The following is a 19,711-nucleotide window of genomic DNA, read 5'->3' as shown; positions in this document are numbered from 1 at the left end:
TATCAATAGATATTGTGTTTTTCTTTTCGGACGGAAAAATTGTTCGCTAAACTGTTTCGAAGAAATGACGTACGTCAATTTGGGCTACATTCAATTTTAAAGGATCCTATTGACGGTGCATTCTAATCTTGCATCAAAGACAATTGTTGTTTTAAAGTACCGGTAACATCGATATATTTTTTTAAAAAAATAGGCTTCACATAGTAATTTCCGCACCAATTATTTTGTTTTGCAGAAAAAATTAGCATAAAATCTGCGACGACGATTATATGGTGAAATACGGTAACTGTCATATGAATTTTTTAGTGCTGCTATGAATAAACTATTGATATTTTGCATAGACAGATAGATAGTCGGTAAAACCTCTGCAAATACCGTAAAGATTACAGGAATGCATCCCTGATAAACAATAACGAAGAGTGACGGCTGACGGCGATTAAGGGGGGTGGTGGTCAGTTGCCTCCCCCCCACTTTTGCCCCCACACTATGCTAAACCTTATGTAGCAAGGGAAAGTAGTGTCCTTGCCCCCCTCTTCTTAGGCACCTTGCCCCTCAAGTTTTGGAACCCATTCGCCGCCACTAATAACAAGGCTTTAGTACAATTTTTATAGATTTAAGCGAAAAATGCATGCTCGACCAGTATGCGAACCAGGGCCACCCGCACAAGGTACCATTTCTGTGCGTTTTACAAAAAAGAAAGAGTGCAATTTTTACTTACCTTCCATTCCAAATGCAGCTGGTTATACTGTCCACTTACGAGAAGATCCTGTTTGTTTGTAGTAAAAATAAATTGTTATGTAATGTTCTTTTTTTGATTGAGAAGCCCACGTTCGATTTCACGAACTCGCAGTCCAATGTCTGACGTTTCATGTTCGCCTAATAAGGTCGCGCGGCTATGGGGGAATCTGCGCTTCATTTAGGGGCAGAGCGAGGCGCACGCACTCTGGCGGGAACTATGTGTATACGATACGGGTGTAGCTAGACCAACGACATGTAACACAAAAATGAGGTCCTGTTGTAACACAAGTTAGCAGAGAGAACTAATATCTAAAGTGAATCAGTAAATACATGCTTTATCTCGTACGAAAAAGGTTTACTTACTTCAGCACTTGATATTGGTAATCCTAAACTTGGCACAATTGTGAGTTGACGAAACTCCTTTACTTTTGGTAAACAAGTGACGGCTGGCCGATGATACTCGCGCCATCTCTGGGTTAGAAGGTTGTACCCGTCCGCACAGGTAGCAAGCAGAAGCATGGCGAATGCGGCGAAACGTAGCACCCACTTCCAGTCCACCAACTTCCCTGCCCGCGGGTTTAATAGGCTAGCATAACATACATGGAAGTAGAGCATGATTTCCTGCATCTTGGGGATGTAGGCTTGCAAGAACGAGAGTCGAACGAAAGCAGTCAGCTACGAAAATACACACAATGTACATCCCATGCACGTGGAGCCAGCCACCTGTCAACCGGAAAGAAATAGAATGCTCACGAATTAACATTAAATAAGACTAGGGTTCCCAGATATTAAAAAAAAAAAAAAAATGTGGACACTTATTTTTCAAGGACTACGATGCACATACGACCTTCTAACGGAACATGTTATACCTTGTTTTAAAGCTCAACAACTGATTATATTTTCTATGAATAAAGATAGGGTAAGGAAACTTGTATTTATGGAGCTTTTGACACTAAATTATGTTCATTTTTAATGCAATTTTCTAGTATTATCACTTATTGTGATAAATGATAATACACAAATTGTACGTTCCACTTTATCATTTTCACCCAACTTGTAACTTTTCTTCAGAAATGAAAACACATATTTTAATACATCTGTAAATTTATACTTTCTTTCCGGTATTTTCAGTTGAAAAGCATAAATCGAGGAACAGAAACCACAGAGAACGGCAATAAGCAGTCTTTCTCGCGTCAGAATGGATAGTTAAAAAGAATTGTCTAATTGTGCAAGGAGTTTCGTTGCGTGCGCAGAACACCAAGTGAATGGAGTTAGGCGCCCTCAAAATTAGATTCTCTGCAACGCTTCTAAGAGATTCTTATTATGGAGTATATACAGTGCAGGCGCGGTTGGCCCTATAGCGCACAGGATCAGTGAACCCCCAGTAATATACGATAATCACCTCAAGAATGAACAATAAATAATGTCTTTACATTTTCACATTATTTCGCTAAAAATTCTACACAATAAGTCATGTATTTGTGCCCGTAATACGGTGAACTCTTTTGCTGAGAAGAAGAAACCGCGATTCGGCCGCCCTGATACAGACCCTCAGTTGAACCCCCACAGGACAGCTCTTGCCATTGTGAAAGCTTCGTGCGGGAGCAGAAGCTCGAGGAGGGTATAGGACAAAATACATGGAAGATGAGATTTGCAGAACCTATGTTCAACCCAACGGTCATGCGCAGTTCGTTCTCTCGCAGAAGGCGCGGGACAAGGCTCCGATCTCGCTGTTTCCTCCCTTCCAGTGTTGCTGTGTGCGGTTCAAGTTTGAAGCGCACACATTACATATTCAATATTCTCTTTGTATCATTTTTGTACTGAACTTCTTGGAATAAATGCAAAATTGTGGCAGAGATGGATGAGTGGAAACAAATAAAAGCTGGAATTAGATGCGATGAATTAAAATAAAGGAGATACATTACCAAAATAGCTCGTGCATGCATTCAGAGGTTTTTCCTTAAAGGTGGAAACACTTCGGGTTCGCGAAAGAGAAAGAATGGCGCGAAGACGTGACTCGCTGTCGCTCGGTGTCAATCGTCTCAAGTTTGTTAGTTTTTGAAGTGCTTGGATACTTGTTGGAAAGTATTAAGTGATGCTGCGAGTGAAGCGAGGGATGGACTTTACCTAGGTTATGTCACATGATGCAGTGTAGGCGTTGCAGTCCGCGCAGGTAAGAAATGACCGATAGAAATGCACGTAATTAACGTAAACGAACTTCCTTGTCCACTGAAAAAAAGCGTGTGCTGGTCGACCAGCCCCAAATTTGAACAAAGCTATCTTGTATCAATGAAAGGGTCTCAGGTTCGATTTCTAGTATGCACATGCCATTAGTTGCCATTTCCCTTTAATAAATGTAGGACCAGTTCTGATTAGTCGGCATGGACGTCCGGAAGGGGAAAAAGGGCAGCCCCCCATGGAAATTGAATGTAAACCAAAAATTATATATTACACGCATATAATTTAATTTCAGTCACAGTAATTTTTGGTAATTATTATAAAAGCGTTGCAGTAACTTCAGACTGAAGGAGTGTTTTTTGCTCCTCCTGAGGAAAAATATATTACTTGCCCCTACTTGAGGATGTCCATTCCAACAAAACTCAACTTTTTTCATAAAGGCACAATTTATTGTAGTTTCAGCCCTAAATTTATTCGCACACCCCTAATACAAAACCTTATACTCCCATATAAAAAAAAATTCTGGACAAATCTTTTAAGCCCGCCCCCCATCCTTTTGTTAGGCGAAGGAAGTTTATTTTGCGGAAACTGAATATATGTCACATGACTTCAGTGAACCCCCGGGTAAATAATGCACGAGCCGCGCCTGATACAGTGGGATCCATGAGTATTATACTCAGACTCCCCTGACAACACTCTAAATTAATTCTCACTGATTTCCATTGGAATCTTACATTAGAAATAAGGAAGTATATTAATTAAAAATAGAGCTAGAAAATAAAACTTTACGTCGAGATCGTTGAATGGTACCGAGGTACCTTTTAATTATCCCTTCATCAATTTATCTAATCATAATTCACGCCAAAAATGGAAAAAAGAGAATGCAAAATAAAATTCTAACACCACTTTTGCTTGCGGTTTAGCAGGTTTCATATGCAATCGTTAACAAGAAAGATTTGACGATGCATCTGAGCACAGGTTATTTAATTAGCAGTGACGCGCTTCAACTCTAAATTTGTGTATGTCGAAAAACTAAACACATTTTAATATTGAAATACTTCATCCATTATACTTTATCAAACTCCAAAAATAAACAATAATAACTAAACGTTTATTGTTTTACAAAAAGTTACGTGTTTCAGTTTTGCTTACTTTTTACTTTTACATTTGTCCAGAATAAAAGTAGTCAATGTATTGTGGTTGTAGCCTATTATATTTTTGATAAATGCATTAAAAGATGCAATATTCCATAATTTCAAAATTACCAGTCTACATCACACAAAAATTCCTGAACAAAAAAGAATTCAAAATATAAGAGAATGAAATCAATATCTGTCTGCACAGTCATTACTTCTTCATTATTAATTCTACCTGGATACAGGCATATTTTAAAATTATCTTCCATATTTGTACTTCAAATAATAAAAATGCAAATATCAAGTTCCTTAAACATTAATAATATTCAAAATTACAATTATCCCTATAGCTTAACCCTTACAGACCTGAGAATGTATTGATGAACTTTCTGTTTATGCAATTCAATTTTCTACAACAATACCTTTTAAATAATAGAATTACCAGGGTTTCAAAATTTTCTCATGTGTATATATATATACAGGGTGTCTCAAAAAGTCACTTAACACCCTCGGTACAAGGCCACTGCAGCGCGCAACATGGAAATGGTGATGACCAATCGTTGCCAGGCCAAGAGGGAACCACATTGACGCCACCCGCACGGTTGGCGGCCATCTTGATGTCCGCCATCTTAAACTTCAGAATTTTAAATGGGAAGGGGATGATATGATATATCAAATCAGGCTACAGTTTCACGAGAAATGCAATGGTGAAGGTTTTTTTTATGTATCTTTAACCAGTAAAAAGTTATGACTGAATTCTTGTACCAATTTGCTCCTTTTCGAGGTGTTACAAAAATACCTTAAAATTTGTTTAGCGCATCGGTAACGCATCGTGATCAAAGTGACGTCTAGGGAAAGAAGTTCGCATGCCATTGCACAAGATTTTAATCGGATACATCCATGAAGAGCTGAGCATTATGAATGGTTGTCGCGAACAATTACAATGTGATGCTTCCATTAAATTAAAAAAGTCCTAGACAGTGACAAGGCTAATGTTTATGTTCATAAGGAAGTTCATGTATCAGATTAAAATCGTGTGCAATGGCATGCGAACTTCTCTCCCTAGACATTACTTTGATCTCGATGCATTACCGATGCGCTAAACAAATTTTAAGGCATTTTTGTAACACCTCGAAAAGGAGCAAATTGGTACAAGAATTCAGTCATAACTTTTTACTGGTTAAAAATACACAAAATAAAACCTTCACCATTGGATTTCTCGTGAAATTGTAGCCTGATTTGATATATCATATCACCCCCTTCCCTTTTAAAATTCTAAAGTTGAATTCAAGATGGCGGACATCAAGATGGCCGCCAACCGTGCGGGTGGCGTCAATGTGGTTCCCCTTTGGCCTGATAACGATTGGTCATCAGCAATCGCTGCAGTGGCCTTGTACCGGGGGTGTTAAGTGACTTTTTGAGTCATCCTCTATATATAATACTTACATATGCTCACTAGTGTGAGGGTTAGATCCCAACGCAACCTGAAATTGATACTCACAAAGGTGAGGGTTGTGAATGTGAATGTAAAATAATGCTATCATTCTTGCATTTTGTTTTATTCCACAAAGATGCGATTCAAAACATACAAAAGATATATAAAAGTGTGTCTGCCGTAACAATTACAAATTACAAAAAGTTGCAAATTAAATAAGACTTCCCAGTGAAGATATAAAAATAATATAGCAATACAAAATCAATATAAAAGGTATATGCAAAAGCACAATATTAATATAAAACTGACTTACTTCTGCTAAATATATATAAAAATGTATTTGAAGTGTAAAACTAACTTATAGGTTATAACTTAATTCTTATATCGTTTGTTGTATCCAGCACTAAAATTCCCAATTACGTCAGATATACTCTACACATTTTTTTTCAGTGATATAAAAACGCACTTGTGCTTTTCAAGAATAAGTCAATAAACTTAATATTCATATGAAATAGTAATACTCCCAGAAAAGAGAAAGGAAGTTCCATATGTCTTTACCAAGCTGTCTTATTGAATCAGGAATGCAAAACAGTTCTACTTAGGTGAACTCTGCCATTTTAAAGATATAGAGGCCCAACATAACTAAATAACTATACCACAGCTGATGGATGTAGCCTAAATCTACAACTGCACTAGCTAAATACATCATAAGCTCTTCGTTAATACCACGCCCCCCTCCATCCAAACAGATTTTAAAGGCATAAGAGGTGGTGTTTCATTTCAACCCTATCGTCGCTATCACCCACAGGTACATAGAAAAACTGTACATAATAACCAAAACTAAAAATCAATAACAATTCAATCAAACGATATGATCCCCCATTTTTGTGTGAAGATATATAGAATTGGTATAAAATTTTGTCTCCCCAAAAAATTCCCATGACGCAGACGCGTCATGACACCGCCCTGTCGGCACCCTCAGATTAACAATGGAATCATAGGACTTGAAGAGCCTGAGCTCTTGCTGTATTTTTGGATTCATCACGAGGACAATGATTCTTCCGAAGTTCCTTGTACAGACTCAGGACCACAAACCAGAAGTAGAAATTCAACCCTGAAATACAAATTCAACGTAATGCACACAAATATTTACAGAACACTACGTTGCTTTCGTTATCATCCTAACTTGTACCTTCTTTTGTTTCTTCAACGTTGGCCGGTCATGAGAGCTTTTAGAGCGAAGTGACAAGCTGCAGGAGAAACGGGGATTTCGCACCGAAACGACAAGCGACAGGGGAGCCTTGTTGCCGCTAATTGGTTCGCTCCGAAGCGATGCGTGTCGCCTGTCGCGTGTCGTTTCAGTCCGAAATATTCACCGAGCATGCTTGAACAACAGGCCGAGGCGACAAGATGCACAGTATTGAGAAAACGGCCCAGTCCGAGCAACACGTGCAGCGTTTCGTGTTAATATTTTCGTTATTTCAAGATTGCATAAAGACCTTCGTTTATACAGTAGCCATTTCCGAGGAAGATTACATTTGCTTGCCTTTGTCAGTCCAAGTAGAATGAAATAATTCTATACTAAATTTTGTGGCTGACGTTTGAAAATTTGCACAAAGAACATTGCAATTCAATTCTCATAAAATGAACTAACAAGCATAAGTGAAAATAACCCAGCATATTAGTAAAGTTTGGAATGAAATAAACGGGACTATATATTTTCAAATTTCACCTTTCACTTCCTCCGTTTTTTTAGTCTTACATAAAAAGTTCATCCAACGAAATAATATAAATGAGAAAACACATTTTGAAAAAGTATTCTGTTACTGATATAATTTTGGTGATATCACGTTGCTCGAAAATTCCTCAACCCACCCGTTCAATAAATAAACATTTACAACTTTTTCTTTATAATGAAATGAATTTCGGCTTTGAAAATATTTTTACCCCAAGGAAGAAGGGGGAAATAGAAAAATAAACACAGTTAGGGTAAAACGGAGAATGATATAGAAATAGAAGGAATGACGAAGAAACGAATAGAAACTTAGGTTTGGTCACCGCACACAGAGACGTTTAAACTTAAAAAAATAAAATCATCAGGGAACATAAGTATAAGTGCCGATCGGCCATCTAAAGTCTAAAACAATCACTTCCCCTGATTGATCAACCAATAACAATGAACTTTGATTAGCCTAGCAAGCGTCAGTTCAAAAAAAAATCATCCATATCCCCACGACAGAAGGTCGTCATCCGCTACTGGCATACTGGAGGAAAAAAATATTGAAAATGAAGTAAAAAAAAATAACCTCACCTTCAACAAGTAATGCACCACAGCCAGCTGGATAGAGTCCCAAGGAAATGATATATATGTCACGTAAAACATTTATAGCCATTCCAGTCATCTTCAGGATCAAACTAGGCAGAAGTAGAAATGGATTATTCTGAAAAAATAATAATAATAACGTTTTGGTTAGTGTCTTTGTCAAAATTGATATTATTTTGTACAAAATTTACTTGATACCATTCAAAATGGAGTTGAATGATTTATATTGTATGTTGTTGTACGAGGAGTGATCAGAAAAAGTTACAAAACTACGAATGACAAGGTGCTGTTTATAGTCTGAAAATGAGTATGTGCGGTGAAAGTGGGTACATTACTGCTCTATTATTATAATACGTTTATCTGTGGCCAGGCACGTATCCAGAGGGGGGGCTTAGGGGGCTCGAGCCCCCCCCGAAAGTTTTAGGTTTACACTAGATAAAATGAGTTTTTTTTGTTTCTTGTGGTGTGAAATAAAATAATGTGACAATAATTTAAGGAAAGAAATAATTATCGAGGCAAGACGGAGAATGTTCCGTAACCCTGTTATTGATAATAGCACGTATCCAAGATGGGGCACAGGGGGCTAGACCCTCTCCCCAAAAAAATTTTCACTTTACGTTAGATAAAATTAGGTTTTTGGCTTCTTAAATAATGTGAAAATAATGTAAGGAGAGAGATAATTATCGAGGCAAGACGGAGCATGTTTTATACCCCTGTTATTATTAATAGCACGTAGCCAAGGTAGGGATGAGGTGGCTCGAGCCCGCCCCCTCAGGAAATTTTTAAAGTTACACTAGATAAAATTAGATTCTTGGCGTCTTGAATAATGTGAAGATAATAAATTTATAAATCTCAGAGAAATAATTATCGAGACAAGACGGAGAGTGTTCTATAACCCTATTATTGTCAATAGCACGTATCCAAGGTGGGAATCAGGAGGCTTGAGCCCCCTTTCAGGATTTTTTTTCTGTTTACACTAGATAAAATTAGGATTTTGGCTTCTTGAATAATGTCATGATAATTTGGGAGAAATAATTATCGAGACAAGATGGAGAATGTTCTATAACCCTGTTATTGTTAATAGCACGTATCCAAGGTAGGGTTGATGTGGCTCGAGCCCCCCCCCCCCAGGATTATTTTATTTTACACTAGATAAAATTAGGTTTTTGGCTTTTTGAATAATGTGACGATGATTTAAGGAGATAGACAATTATCGAGGTAAGACGGAGAATGTTCTATAACCCTGTTGTTGGTAATATTACACGTACACTTTTCTTGCGCTTTCGGTGATGTCTCAGCGCACTTGAGGACTATGTAGAGACTTGTCAGCATTTGGAAGCTGCACAACAAAGGTAGAGCCACACGTAGGGCGATTCGTTGTAATTTCTAATCTCTGGAAGGCGGGAGAGGGTGCGTTCTTGAATAAGAGAAGGAGTCAATTACTGGCGATATTAACGAATCGTTTTATCTGCGGAACGTTCTACAATATAATGAGGATATAAATACGCCGATTCAATTTTTCGATTGATCTGTACAAAGAATCGGCTAATGAGATATCAGAGGTAAGTGTGACAATTCATACAGTCGATTGGTGATCAGATCAGTCAGCGTCATCTGGTTGCTTTATAAGATATAGTGATTCGAAAATGAAGACATTGACGACAGCAGAACATCCGGGGCCTCAGAGTAGTGCTAGCTCGGTTCGAGTGCCGAAGAGATCAAGGCCTCTCTCTCTTTCTCTCCCTCTCTCTCTCTAAAGTGAATATTTCATCAGTACCGGATATTAAACTGCATAGATCAACTGAAAATCAAAGTTTTGATTGATGATTTAGTTTTGCCAGAACTAAACTTCATATATGCAGTCTGAGAATTTCATGATATAAAAAAATACTTTTATTTAATCCTACTGGGTTCGAAATACATTCAAACACTTAACTACCATAAAGAGACAGCCGAAAATTTTATGAATGTCGAGAAGAGAAAGCAAGGAGATGTTGCATATCTAGACATTTTAGGCGGCAATTGCAGGCTCTACCAGGACCCAAATCAGGGCTCTACCAACTGAGCCACCTAGTCATCCTTGACTTCAACCGATTTTTCGTTAAAATGTCTACATAGTACATGTCCTATGTATATCAAATCGTAAGGTGTTGCCTGTATAGTGAACAAGCACAGAAAATGTAGGAGAGAGAAGAAAACTGAAGAGCATTATCACCGGTTGAGGATAATTTTTTTCTGTGGTCAACAAGAGCTACTACTTCAAGGTGACAATGACAGTGGCCTAATAAGGGAGATTTCACACCATGTCGCCTGAAGATTAGGTTTGTGCGGCCTTTTGTGTCGCTACGGTGTGAAACGTTGCTGTTGATTGGCCCATTCCAATCGACATGTATCGCGTGTCCCTTCGGTCTGAAACCTTCCTAAGTCTTGAAAGTCCAAGTCCCAAGGATGGAAAATTAGTGTCTTGTTAAGGTTAGGTGTGAAGGCAGGCAGACGACAGCACCCTAAAGGATCATATCCAAACCTGCAGGAAGAACGCATCTTACTTCAATCTCCAATACGATGATAAAAACTTCTGGTGAGTTCATTTTAAAAAATGTGTCCGAGATAAAGAGAGGCGTGCCCAGGATTTTCGGAAGGGAGTGGGGTTACGCATACTATTTTTGGTAGTCAGTCCTGATTTTGCCATTTTTTCCCTGTCTTTGACGTTCCTCTTTTTTTTAAAAAAAAAAAAAGGAATACTGGGTCAAATGGGGTTATTACCTCACCAACCCTCCTTTGGGCACGTCACTGGAGATAAATGAGTAAGCATTTGATCATACTGGGAGACGAAACATTAGATGTGTTTGGAACGAAAGGGTTTTCATTGTGCATTAATTGTTTAGTGATCCACCTGTATTCGAGAAGACTTCCTTTGTTTCGTGCCGATATATAACAAGACTACGGAAGCTGTGACAGGCCTGAATCTGAACAATTTGGTGGGTTTCGGATTTTATAAGAGCTGAAAAAATGGGAGGACAAGACATGTAGTGGTGTTCAGGCTCGAATCAGAGAGAAATATTCGAGAGCTGTCTGCGTCCAGTTCGCAACCCACAATTTGAATCTCGCGTTGTCGAGTGGATTGTCCATCCCGTGCATGTGTAACAGCTCTCTTTGTGTAACAGCTTCGTAAAAACACTCAAAGATACCATAGATGTTTTTATACCTGATGAGAAGAAATGGACAAACACACATACTGAGATGGTTCCGGCACACAATGTTAATGCATGGAAACAGAGGAGTCGAGTGGTAAAAAATGTTCCGATTTCACGTTCTGATTAAAATGATAGCCTTACAGTGGCAACGATTTAAGGGATAGTTGCTCCCCATTTTTTATTTTTCTGTTTCAAAATTATGGCCTCTTAATGTTAAGCCTTGGCTACCAAGAGAAAGTAAACTTTCCTTGCAACGTCCTCCGCACCCCCCCCCCCCCCCCGTTTTGGAATACAATTGCCACCACTGGTCTTAAACACACAATTGTGAGGTTCTTACTATACCCCTTAAAAAAATGGTGTTGAGCCCCCCCGAAAGGAATTCCTGGATACGTGCCTGCCTTGAACTTCTTATTCCGTCGACACGACACGACACCATTCGCTACATGCTGTCTTGGCATCACACCTTCAGGGCCGCCGTTAGGGAACGCGAGGCCCTGTGCGAACTATATCCGCGAAACCCCTGTATTATGAAAAGTGAAAATATCGACATCGTCCGTTTATCGAAAGAAAACATGGTTATTAGTAGCTATTATGTAATTATTATATATTGTTACCCACGCGCTTGTTCGTAGTATCCCCTTTTACCACCAATGAAATCTAAACTTTGACACCCTGTAGAGGAAGCGAAGGTGACATCAAGACAAACAACTTCTCTTAATGACTTTTTCTGATTGAGACCTTGTTTCTGCGATATAGCCTAACCCTTGAAAAAATTCCCTTTGTGTTTGCAGCCATGTACTGGAAATCCATTGTTTAAAACCGACGGTCACTCACCTGAGTCTAGAATCAGAAGCAGGACTAATCTGTCATCTGGTGCAGAAGATAAAATACACCCTTCCTCGCAATTTGTTGCTACATTGTCACCTGGCTCACAGAAGTGTTAAATTCAAGATCACCATTTCCACTGGCACTCACGGCTTCGACTCTAACACCAACAACAACACTGACACTAACACTAAACCCCAGGATTTCACTATTATTTCCGTTTATCGATTTTGGCGAAATTTGAAGCAAACGGTATTTAGACGTAGTAACAATTTTTCGAAGGCACCCTTATGACTTTTTAAAAACGTCCTTTTTTATAGCCTTTTGGAATCCTGATTAAAATTCACGAAAATTTTCCCTGTCTCCTAGACATTTCATTTCTGCCCATAATCGCGATTCTAGACATACGCACGCACTACTGTCTCAAACAAGAATGACTTCATTGTCTTGAAACTTGTTGGTACTTTGGCTTAGCTGTAAAATCTGGCAAAATTTGCAACGCCCCTTCTCTGGGAGGGTTTGGGAGGAAATAAAAATAAAAGTATCTTGAGACCTTTATTTCTATTCATAGGGAATCTGGGGGGGGGGGGGGCATATATCGAACGAAGGGCCGTTGACCTGCTCTTCGCCTGCTGTAAGAGGTATGTTTATAAAGTCTCTTTTTAGAAATGGATAGAGCTGGTTTGACATCAGAGGGATGAAAGCTCGCAGCAGAAAACATAGGACATGCCTGCTTAGAAAGTGAAACAAGGCCGTAGCCAGGCAGGCTCAGACTTCTCTGAAAATTGGTAAAACTACATTACAAAATTTGTTTGCAGTGACGAGTGAAAATGTATAGGCAACAGATATTATTTTGATCAAAACTTCATAAAGGTTAAATTCGCAGAATGAAAAGAACAAATATCACATTCGTTCATCTGATTTACAAGCCGGAAGTAATTGGAATATTCACTCGGCTTCATGAATGGGAAGAAGTGGTGTGTGCATGATATTGAGAATAAACTGTATGTATTTGAGCGATATTTCTACATTTTCTGTGTTCTATATTAAGTTAATTAGCGCCACCTCCCCCCTCACACATAATTTACCTTCATATAATACTGTTAAACTTTTTAAAATGGGCTTGGTTTGTAAACTCCCCGCTGATAACCAGTGACCTCCCCCCCCCCCCTCTCTGGAGATCAATTCTGGCTACGGGCTTGAAGTGAAATACGTTTGTGTATTTTTTTTTATTGTATTCGTTTGTTTCTTCTGTTGAAACTGCTAAGATATAATTTTAAAATCCTGATATTTATTTTCCATTTTTCCTTCCGACAACATGTAGCGAAAAGTTATTGCAATAACAAATTTTGAAAATTTGCCCTTTATTTTTCACGAAAGTGCTACGAGCGCTGTTTAAAAGTTTGACGCCAATCCTGTGTTGCGAACTGTTCATCGCAAAAAGCCCAAATGAAAACACAATTAAAAAATATTGTAAACTGAGTTTTGCAGTCGCAAAGAGGCAAATGATTGATTGTACCAGCAATAAGACTGTTGTGAAACGTATGTTACCTTCGCGGCTCCTTCAATGAGGAATATTGAAGCTTTCACGTTCATTGTGCCACACACTAGACCGACAACTGCTGCAATACTAACACCTGAAAAAGAAAATGAAAATAATTATTGGATGGAAACACTAGCGGTTCAGACAAATACTTTTGAAAGAGATTCAAGTTCAACATAAAGTAGCTATAGAGGGAACGAGGGAGAATCGCAAAGCATTTCTGTATGAATACTTTCATATGTATACATACGCACACACTGACACACATACATATACACATACACAAGTTTTTACTTAGAGGAAAGGTTCCACCACTGTTCATAAGTCATTGTACATACTAAGGCGACGCAAACCATATTGATGCATAAGTCTGAAAATGCAGCCAAATTTTCATCCATGATATACTGTACGTTAATAAAATTTATGTATTGGGTTGATGCATAAGTTCGTAGCATTGTTTTTTCACCGTGGCAAAAGTATTTTTATTTGATACTAAAGAATACGAATTTGAGATTAACAAAAGACATAAATTAATCACTAATATATTCACCTTCATTGTACTTCCTTATAGTCGCATTTTACGGCAGGGGTCCCGGGTTCGAATTCCGGTATGGGTAAGGTTGGTCCTTGTGAGTGTCCCTTCATTAATTTCATCATAACATCACCCATCCTCATCGTTGCGATTAGCCAAAAGTGTCTGAAAAGCAAAGCAACAATAATCAACAAAAGCGCTAATGCGAGAGTCATCAAACTGGATACTGAACGAAATTCTGTGTGTGGATTTGCATTATTGCACTCAACATTCTAATTTAGTTATGAATAGTACACACACCCAAAATGGACACACTATAGACCTATAGCTTACAAGGACGTATTTAAGGGGGGTGCAGTGGGTCCGGACCCCCTTCCCTTCCGAAAGACCAAATACTACAATTAAATCTTCAAAATATACTTGTTTAGCATTTGTTATGTAATCGATAATTATATATTTACGCAGCAAGGAACTGGGATCATACGGCTTTCAAGGACAGTTCCATAGATTTATGCACACTACTATTTACTTAATTTACATAATTAATATTATTTAATTAAATATAATTATGCTCATTATATTATCATCATCATTATTATTATTATTATTATTATTATGTTACGTGCCTGATCGGCCGAACCCAATGATAAACATAGGGAGAAACAGTTGGTGGAAACAACAATAGATGGCAGTGCGACTGAAAGTCGGAAAGTAAATTTACTAATGAAATAAAAGGAGCAGAAAGTGATTGAAATTAGATAAAACAAATGAAAGATAGTGAGTGAACATTAAATCATTGTAAATTATAGAATAAGAAACATAAAGTAATAGAGTAAATATAATGATTAACATAATAATCACGAACTGTACCTATAGGGGATTAAAGAAGTCAAGATGCCAATGCAAATCCGTGTCTTTTTTTCATTCCGGCGAGGAGGAATGGCTCGTTACGTTTTTGGTTGTTTCCCCTTGGTGGCGCTATATTGCAGTGGCGTGCGGTGACATTTAAACTAGGGTATGCAACATGGGCCAACCGAAATGAATTATGGGGGCCAGAACCCCCCCCCCTCCCTGGCCATCATGTTATTCAGAAAATAACTTTTTTCTACAATTTTATAATGGGAAATTTCTCATCTTTGTATCAATATCCAAATGTAACGAGGTAAAATATATGTATGATATTTTATATTCGCAAATATATTCTGATAGTAGCTACGTAGAGGCCAACAATTCAACTTCGATTATTTCCTTCATGCAGTGTGATGAACATTGAACGGGAAGGAAATGGCACAATCATTTTCCGCCCTTTCAAATTTCATGTAATAAATTTGATAAATCTCAGTATCCTGTACAATTTCACAACACCTTTCGCAGAGGAAACCAACGAATAAGGCCAAGAATAAAGTTTCACTGTTTTTCTACTCAGTCAATCACTCTGTAGAGATATTTTTTCTTCTTCTCAAAAATCAAAATGCCTAATATACTGCTTACCATCCTTCACAACTCCTGCCTGAAACAATTCTTCCAAATCAGGAACAGACCTTCCATTTCGGATTGTTTACACTTTTTTCGTAAATTCCGAAAATCCCTTCTCCAGAATGTCATCAATAACTCCCGGTCCCCCTATTTTATCACTTCACAGCACCGACAAACAATAGAGATCCTGTAATGTAAATAATATGAACGAAACACTCGCTGCAAATTTCACACGACAGAAGAAAGCAAAAGTCAACCTCCCACGGTGCGTTGTGTCCGTTCCCGCTATGACCGAAAACCACGCGTTCTTGTGGACGAATGAATCGGAGTTGCCAGTCGACAAAGTATTTTGTAGAAGGAAGATAATTAAGGACAAGTAGAAAATACGTCAGCATACATCCCAGAACACTTCAAAAGCTAAACTACCGTACATCACTTTGCAATGTCTGGCGGGAGGGAGGGGGGGCTCATTCTAATCCCATTGTAAGCATTGTGTTTTATTATGTTTTTCTTTTATCATTCATTCATATCGTCGGGTCAACAATCAACACCCATGCTATGGAACTCAAAGGAAATGTTGATCCCGAAAGGAGATAAACAGATACTCTCATACTCTGAGAATTGTGCGAAACTTGCAAATTGTTCACATATTTTCCCCTCGACACAGTGACAGTCCATTCTGGTCCTCACCTCCCTATACGAAAAAAAAAACATGCTAGTGTAACTTTAACCTCACATAAATATATTATATGTGATAGTTTACGGGTATATTAAATATGATCTTCCACCACTACATATTCTTGCCCTCCTGTCTGATTCCTGTATCACTTTTTATAATGTATTTTTATTGCAACCCAACAGTGATCTATCTACGCGTGGTTGCTAAATGCTAGTAAGCTAAGCATTCCAGAAAAAAAATATGTTGACTACTGTCAACACTGCATACGCTGTCAAAATCTTGGGTACCCTCGATTCGTAGAACCGGGAGAGAAGTGAGAGAGAGGGTAAGCGCGGGCAGACCCAAACACGTGGTCGGGGATGATATGAGCCAATGGGGCTACCTTCCGAATTTCTAGGGTACCAAGCAGAAGAAACAGCGTCTTTCTGCGGAAATCGGCAGGAACGCGGATCCGGTGGGTGCCGAAGTCACAATCGGGATCATTCGGGACTGCCTTTAGGAAGGCAACAGCGTGTTCGTGCGGAAATTGGAATTTCTTGCAGTGGAACTGCTTTCGGAGCGATAATTGTTGAATTTTCATGTTCGGGGAAGACGAAAAAAATGTTTATTTTTTCTTACTGTGTTGTGGGTACGCAGTGCGTACCTTGCGTATCCTGAATGCACGCCGCTATTGATATTTGTCGCCCCAAACCACTGCGGTTGCGCTAGCTGACTTTAGTCGCACCGGACCATAGGTAGCACTCCTATATTACCGATCCTTGGTTGTCTCTTGGTCGTTATCTTGATGGTGCTATATCCAGATTTGTCGCCCCAAAAATACATCTGAGTCTTGATAGGGATATTTGAGCTTCATGTCAAAGAAAAAGGAAGAAATGTTAAATCTTTCCCACTAGAAGAAGTAGTTAATCCTTCTACAGAGGAATAGAAGAAATATTTAATCCCTCTACAGAAGAATAGAAGAAATAGTTGATCCTTCTACAGAAGAATAGAAGAAATAGTTAATCCTCGTAGAGAAGAATAGAAGAAATAGTTGATCCTTGTAGAGGAATAGAAGAAGCAGTTGATCCTTCTACAGAAGAAGTAGTTAATCCTTCTACAGAAGAATAGAAAATATTTAATCCTTCTACAGAAGAAGAATAGAAGAAATAGTTGATCCTTCTATAGGGGAATAGAAGAAGCAGTTGATCCTTCTACAGAAGAATAGAACAAGTAGTTATTCCTTCTACAGAATAATAGAAGAAATATTTAATCCTTCTACAGAAGAATAGAAGAAGTAGCTGATCCTTGTACAAAAGAATGGAAGAAGTACTAGATGATCTGAAAATTAGAAGATGAAGTTCATCCTTTCCAAAAGAAAAATAAGGTAACAACTCTATGGAAGAAAGAAGAAGCTAACCTCTTTCTCAGAAGAAGAATATAATTTGTATGGAAAATTTCCACATATAATATCTGTAATTAAAAAGGGTTTCAGAATATAGATTCTCTTTCTTATATCCATTGTCATATATCTCTGCTTTCTGATTTACATTCCTAAGAAGAGAACACATAACCCTCGAGATTAGCCGTGGTATACAGTATGCACACAAAAGGTAAATGGGCAATTATTATTATTATTATTATTATTATTATTATTATTGAGACACCGAAATGTATTTCTACTGTAGATACGTGCTTGATAACTTACTGAGTTGTAAGTGCTTCTCTTTATTCAGTTCCAGTTCCATTTCCAGATTCAAACCAACAGCAATATCATGTACGTCCGTTTTGGGATTTGCTGGAGCTTCAGTTTGTTCCACAGAGCCAGGATTGATACTTGCAGGATTTATAACAGCAGCAATGTCTGGTGTGAGTATGTCTGGGTAACTGACAGTAACACCACATACACCGACTATAAGGAGACTTAAAATCTGAAAATAAGAAACAAAATGTAAAAATACTAATAGTCAACATATGTTTTCTGCCGATACTTATGTAAGTCCTGACTTCAGGATCATGTAAGAGCGAGCTTTCTTGTCCTCAGTTCCGGAAAGAATTCTGTTCGGGAAAAAATTCAATTTTACAGCAAACAGTTTCTTTTTATATTTCTTCCTTTAACAGTAAACATTACAGACATGATATAGGCCTAAGTGTTGGACCAGGCACGTATCCAAGGGGGGGGGGGGAGGGGGGGGCTTAGGAGGCTCAGCACCTCCCGAAAGTTTTCGGTTTACACTAGATAAAATGCAAGGTCCGTGGAATCAGTCTTCCTCCCTGTCTGGGAAGGTCCCGCCATAACTGGGATTTTTAACAACACCCCGGGTCGAGAATTCTGTGACGTCCTCGCGGAAGCACTTGCCTTCCTTCGCCAGTCTTTTTACATGGAAGCGCATTGGAGGCACGAATGTTTTCAATTAGTATACAGAACCATGGACGTCCGCAGGATTTTTTCCAGGGAGGGGCAAGGAAGGTATTTTTTTTCCAGGGGGGGGCAAACGAAGGCAAATTTTCCCCCAAAATAGTGTTGTTCCCTAAAAACAATGCTTAAATTTGAATTTATGGTGTTCATGCAATAAATAACACATATTATTGTGGCTAAAATGAAATTATATGTATGAGTAGAGAGGCAGCACTTCATTCCTACGCGTCAGCAAAAATTCGATGCCACTGGTGTTATGTTACATCCGGTCGTAGCGGGCCACGAGCGATTTTATTGTTGAGTCAGCAGAACGTGACTGATCACCTTGAAGACACCGGAAGCGGTGGGGGAGGGGGGGTCAATGGATTTGTCACGTTGTTTCTTGATGTATGCTAAACTAACACGTGCATATGTTTGTGTGTGTGTGGAGGAAATGCGCGCGCAACCATTGCGTATGATGCAAACACATGAAGAAATGATTTAAAGATGGCGCCGAAGGTGTTGTACCCCGAAAGCTTAGCGGCTAAGGTTATTGCTCTGTAAAACAAGAGGCGTCGAGGGTTCGATTCCTGGTAGAGTCAATATTGATTGATTGATAGATTGAGTTAGTTTTTTTTAAGTCCACTTTATGCACGGCAAAACTAATCAGGATTGGAGCTACAGTTGAAAAGTGGTGATTCGGACCACTATGTGCCTCCACCGAGTATCGAACCTGGGACCCCTTGATTACAAGGCGACGATGTCAATATTGAATGGTCTCGATTAGCCTGGGTGTAAATAAAGGCAACAAAATGGTTGAGTTCGAAAATCGAGTTGGGTTAGTGGTTAATGTTGTCACCTGGCAATGAAGAGGTCGCGGGTTCGATTCTCTAGGTAGTTAAATTAGGCCAATTGTTTAGTCCCGCCATTATAGGTCCCCGATTAGTCCATCTGTGCATAAATAGTGTTTGAATAAAATCAATATGGCGGCCTTTTGTTAGTGGTTATTGTTGTCGCCTGGTAATGAAGAGGTCGCGGGTTCGATTTTCTAGGTAGTTAAATGAGGTCAATTGTTTTGTCCCGCCATTATAGGCCCCGATTAGTCCATCTGTGCATAAATAGTATTTGAATAAAATCAATATGGCGGCCGCGTTTTGTGTTTAGCGGCGGCGGCGGCTGCGGCGACCGGGGCGCGGCGCGGCGCGGGGGGTGTTTTTTATTCCGCGAGATGTTTTAACCAAGTGGTTGAGGGTTCGATTCCCAATGTTGGTGAAAATT

At 38.8% G+C, this 19,711-nt stretch overlaps 2 protein-coding genes across 2 annotated transcripts in view; both read right to left on the bottom strand.

Annotated features, from left to right (window-relative positions):
• The window catches only part of LOC145992724 (uncharacterized), a 44,695-nt gene extending 43,508 nt beyond the window's left edge, over window positions 1-1,187 (bottom strand). Inside the window, exon 1 of the mRNA XM_083129107.1 lies at window positions 1,102-1,187. The gene's annotated coding sequence lies outside the window, so the exon portion shown is untranslated. The remainder of the gene's footprint in view (window positions 1-1,101) is intronic.
• A 5,295-nt stretch (window positions 1,188-6,482) lies between these two features.
• Window positions 6,483-19,711, bottom strand: part of LOC145992465 (uncharacterized) — a 69,067-nt gene continuing 55,838 nt past the window's right edge. Inside the window, exons 2-5 of the mRNA XM_083128848.1 lie at window positions 17,744-17,966; window positions 13,381-13,466; window positions 7,799-7,928; window positions 6,483-6,601 (exon numbers count right to left, since the gene is read on the bottom strand). Coding sequence (XP_082984974.1) covers window positions 6,483-6,601; window positions 7,799-7,928; window positions 13,381-13,466; window positions 17,744-17,966 — 558 coding nt within the window. The remainder of the gene's footprint in view (window positions 6,602-7,798; window positions 7,929-13,380; window positions 13,467-17,743; window positions 17,967-19,711) is intronic.

The sequence above is a fragment of the Lepisma saccharinum genome, chromosome 9 (genome assembly GCF_977018435.1).
Source record: "Lepisma saccharinum chromosome 9, izLepSacc3.1, whole genome shotgun sequence".
NCBI lineage: Eukaryota > Metazoa > Arthropoda > Insecta > Zygentoma > Lepismatidae > Lepisma > Lepisma saccharinum.
Note: the sequence above shows the minus strand (reverse complement) of the source record. Positions and strands in the feature narration are given on the sequence as shown.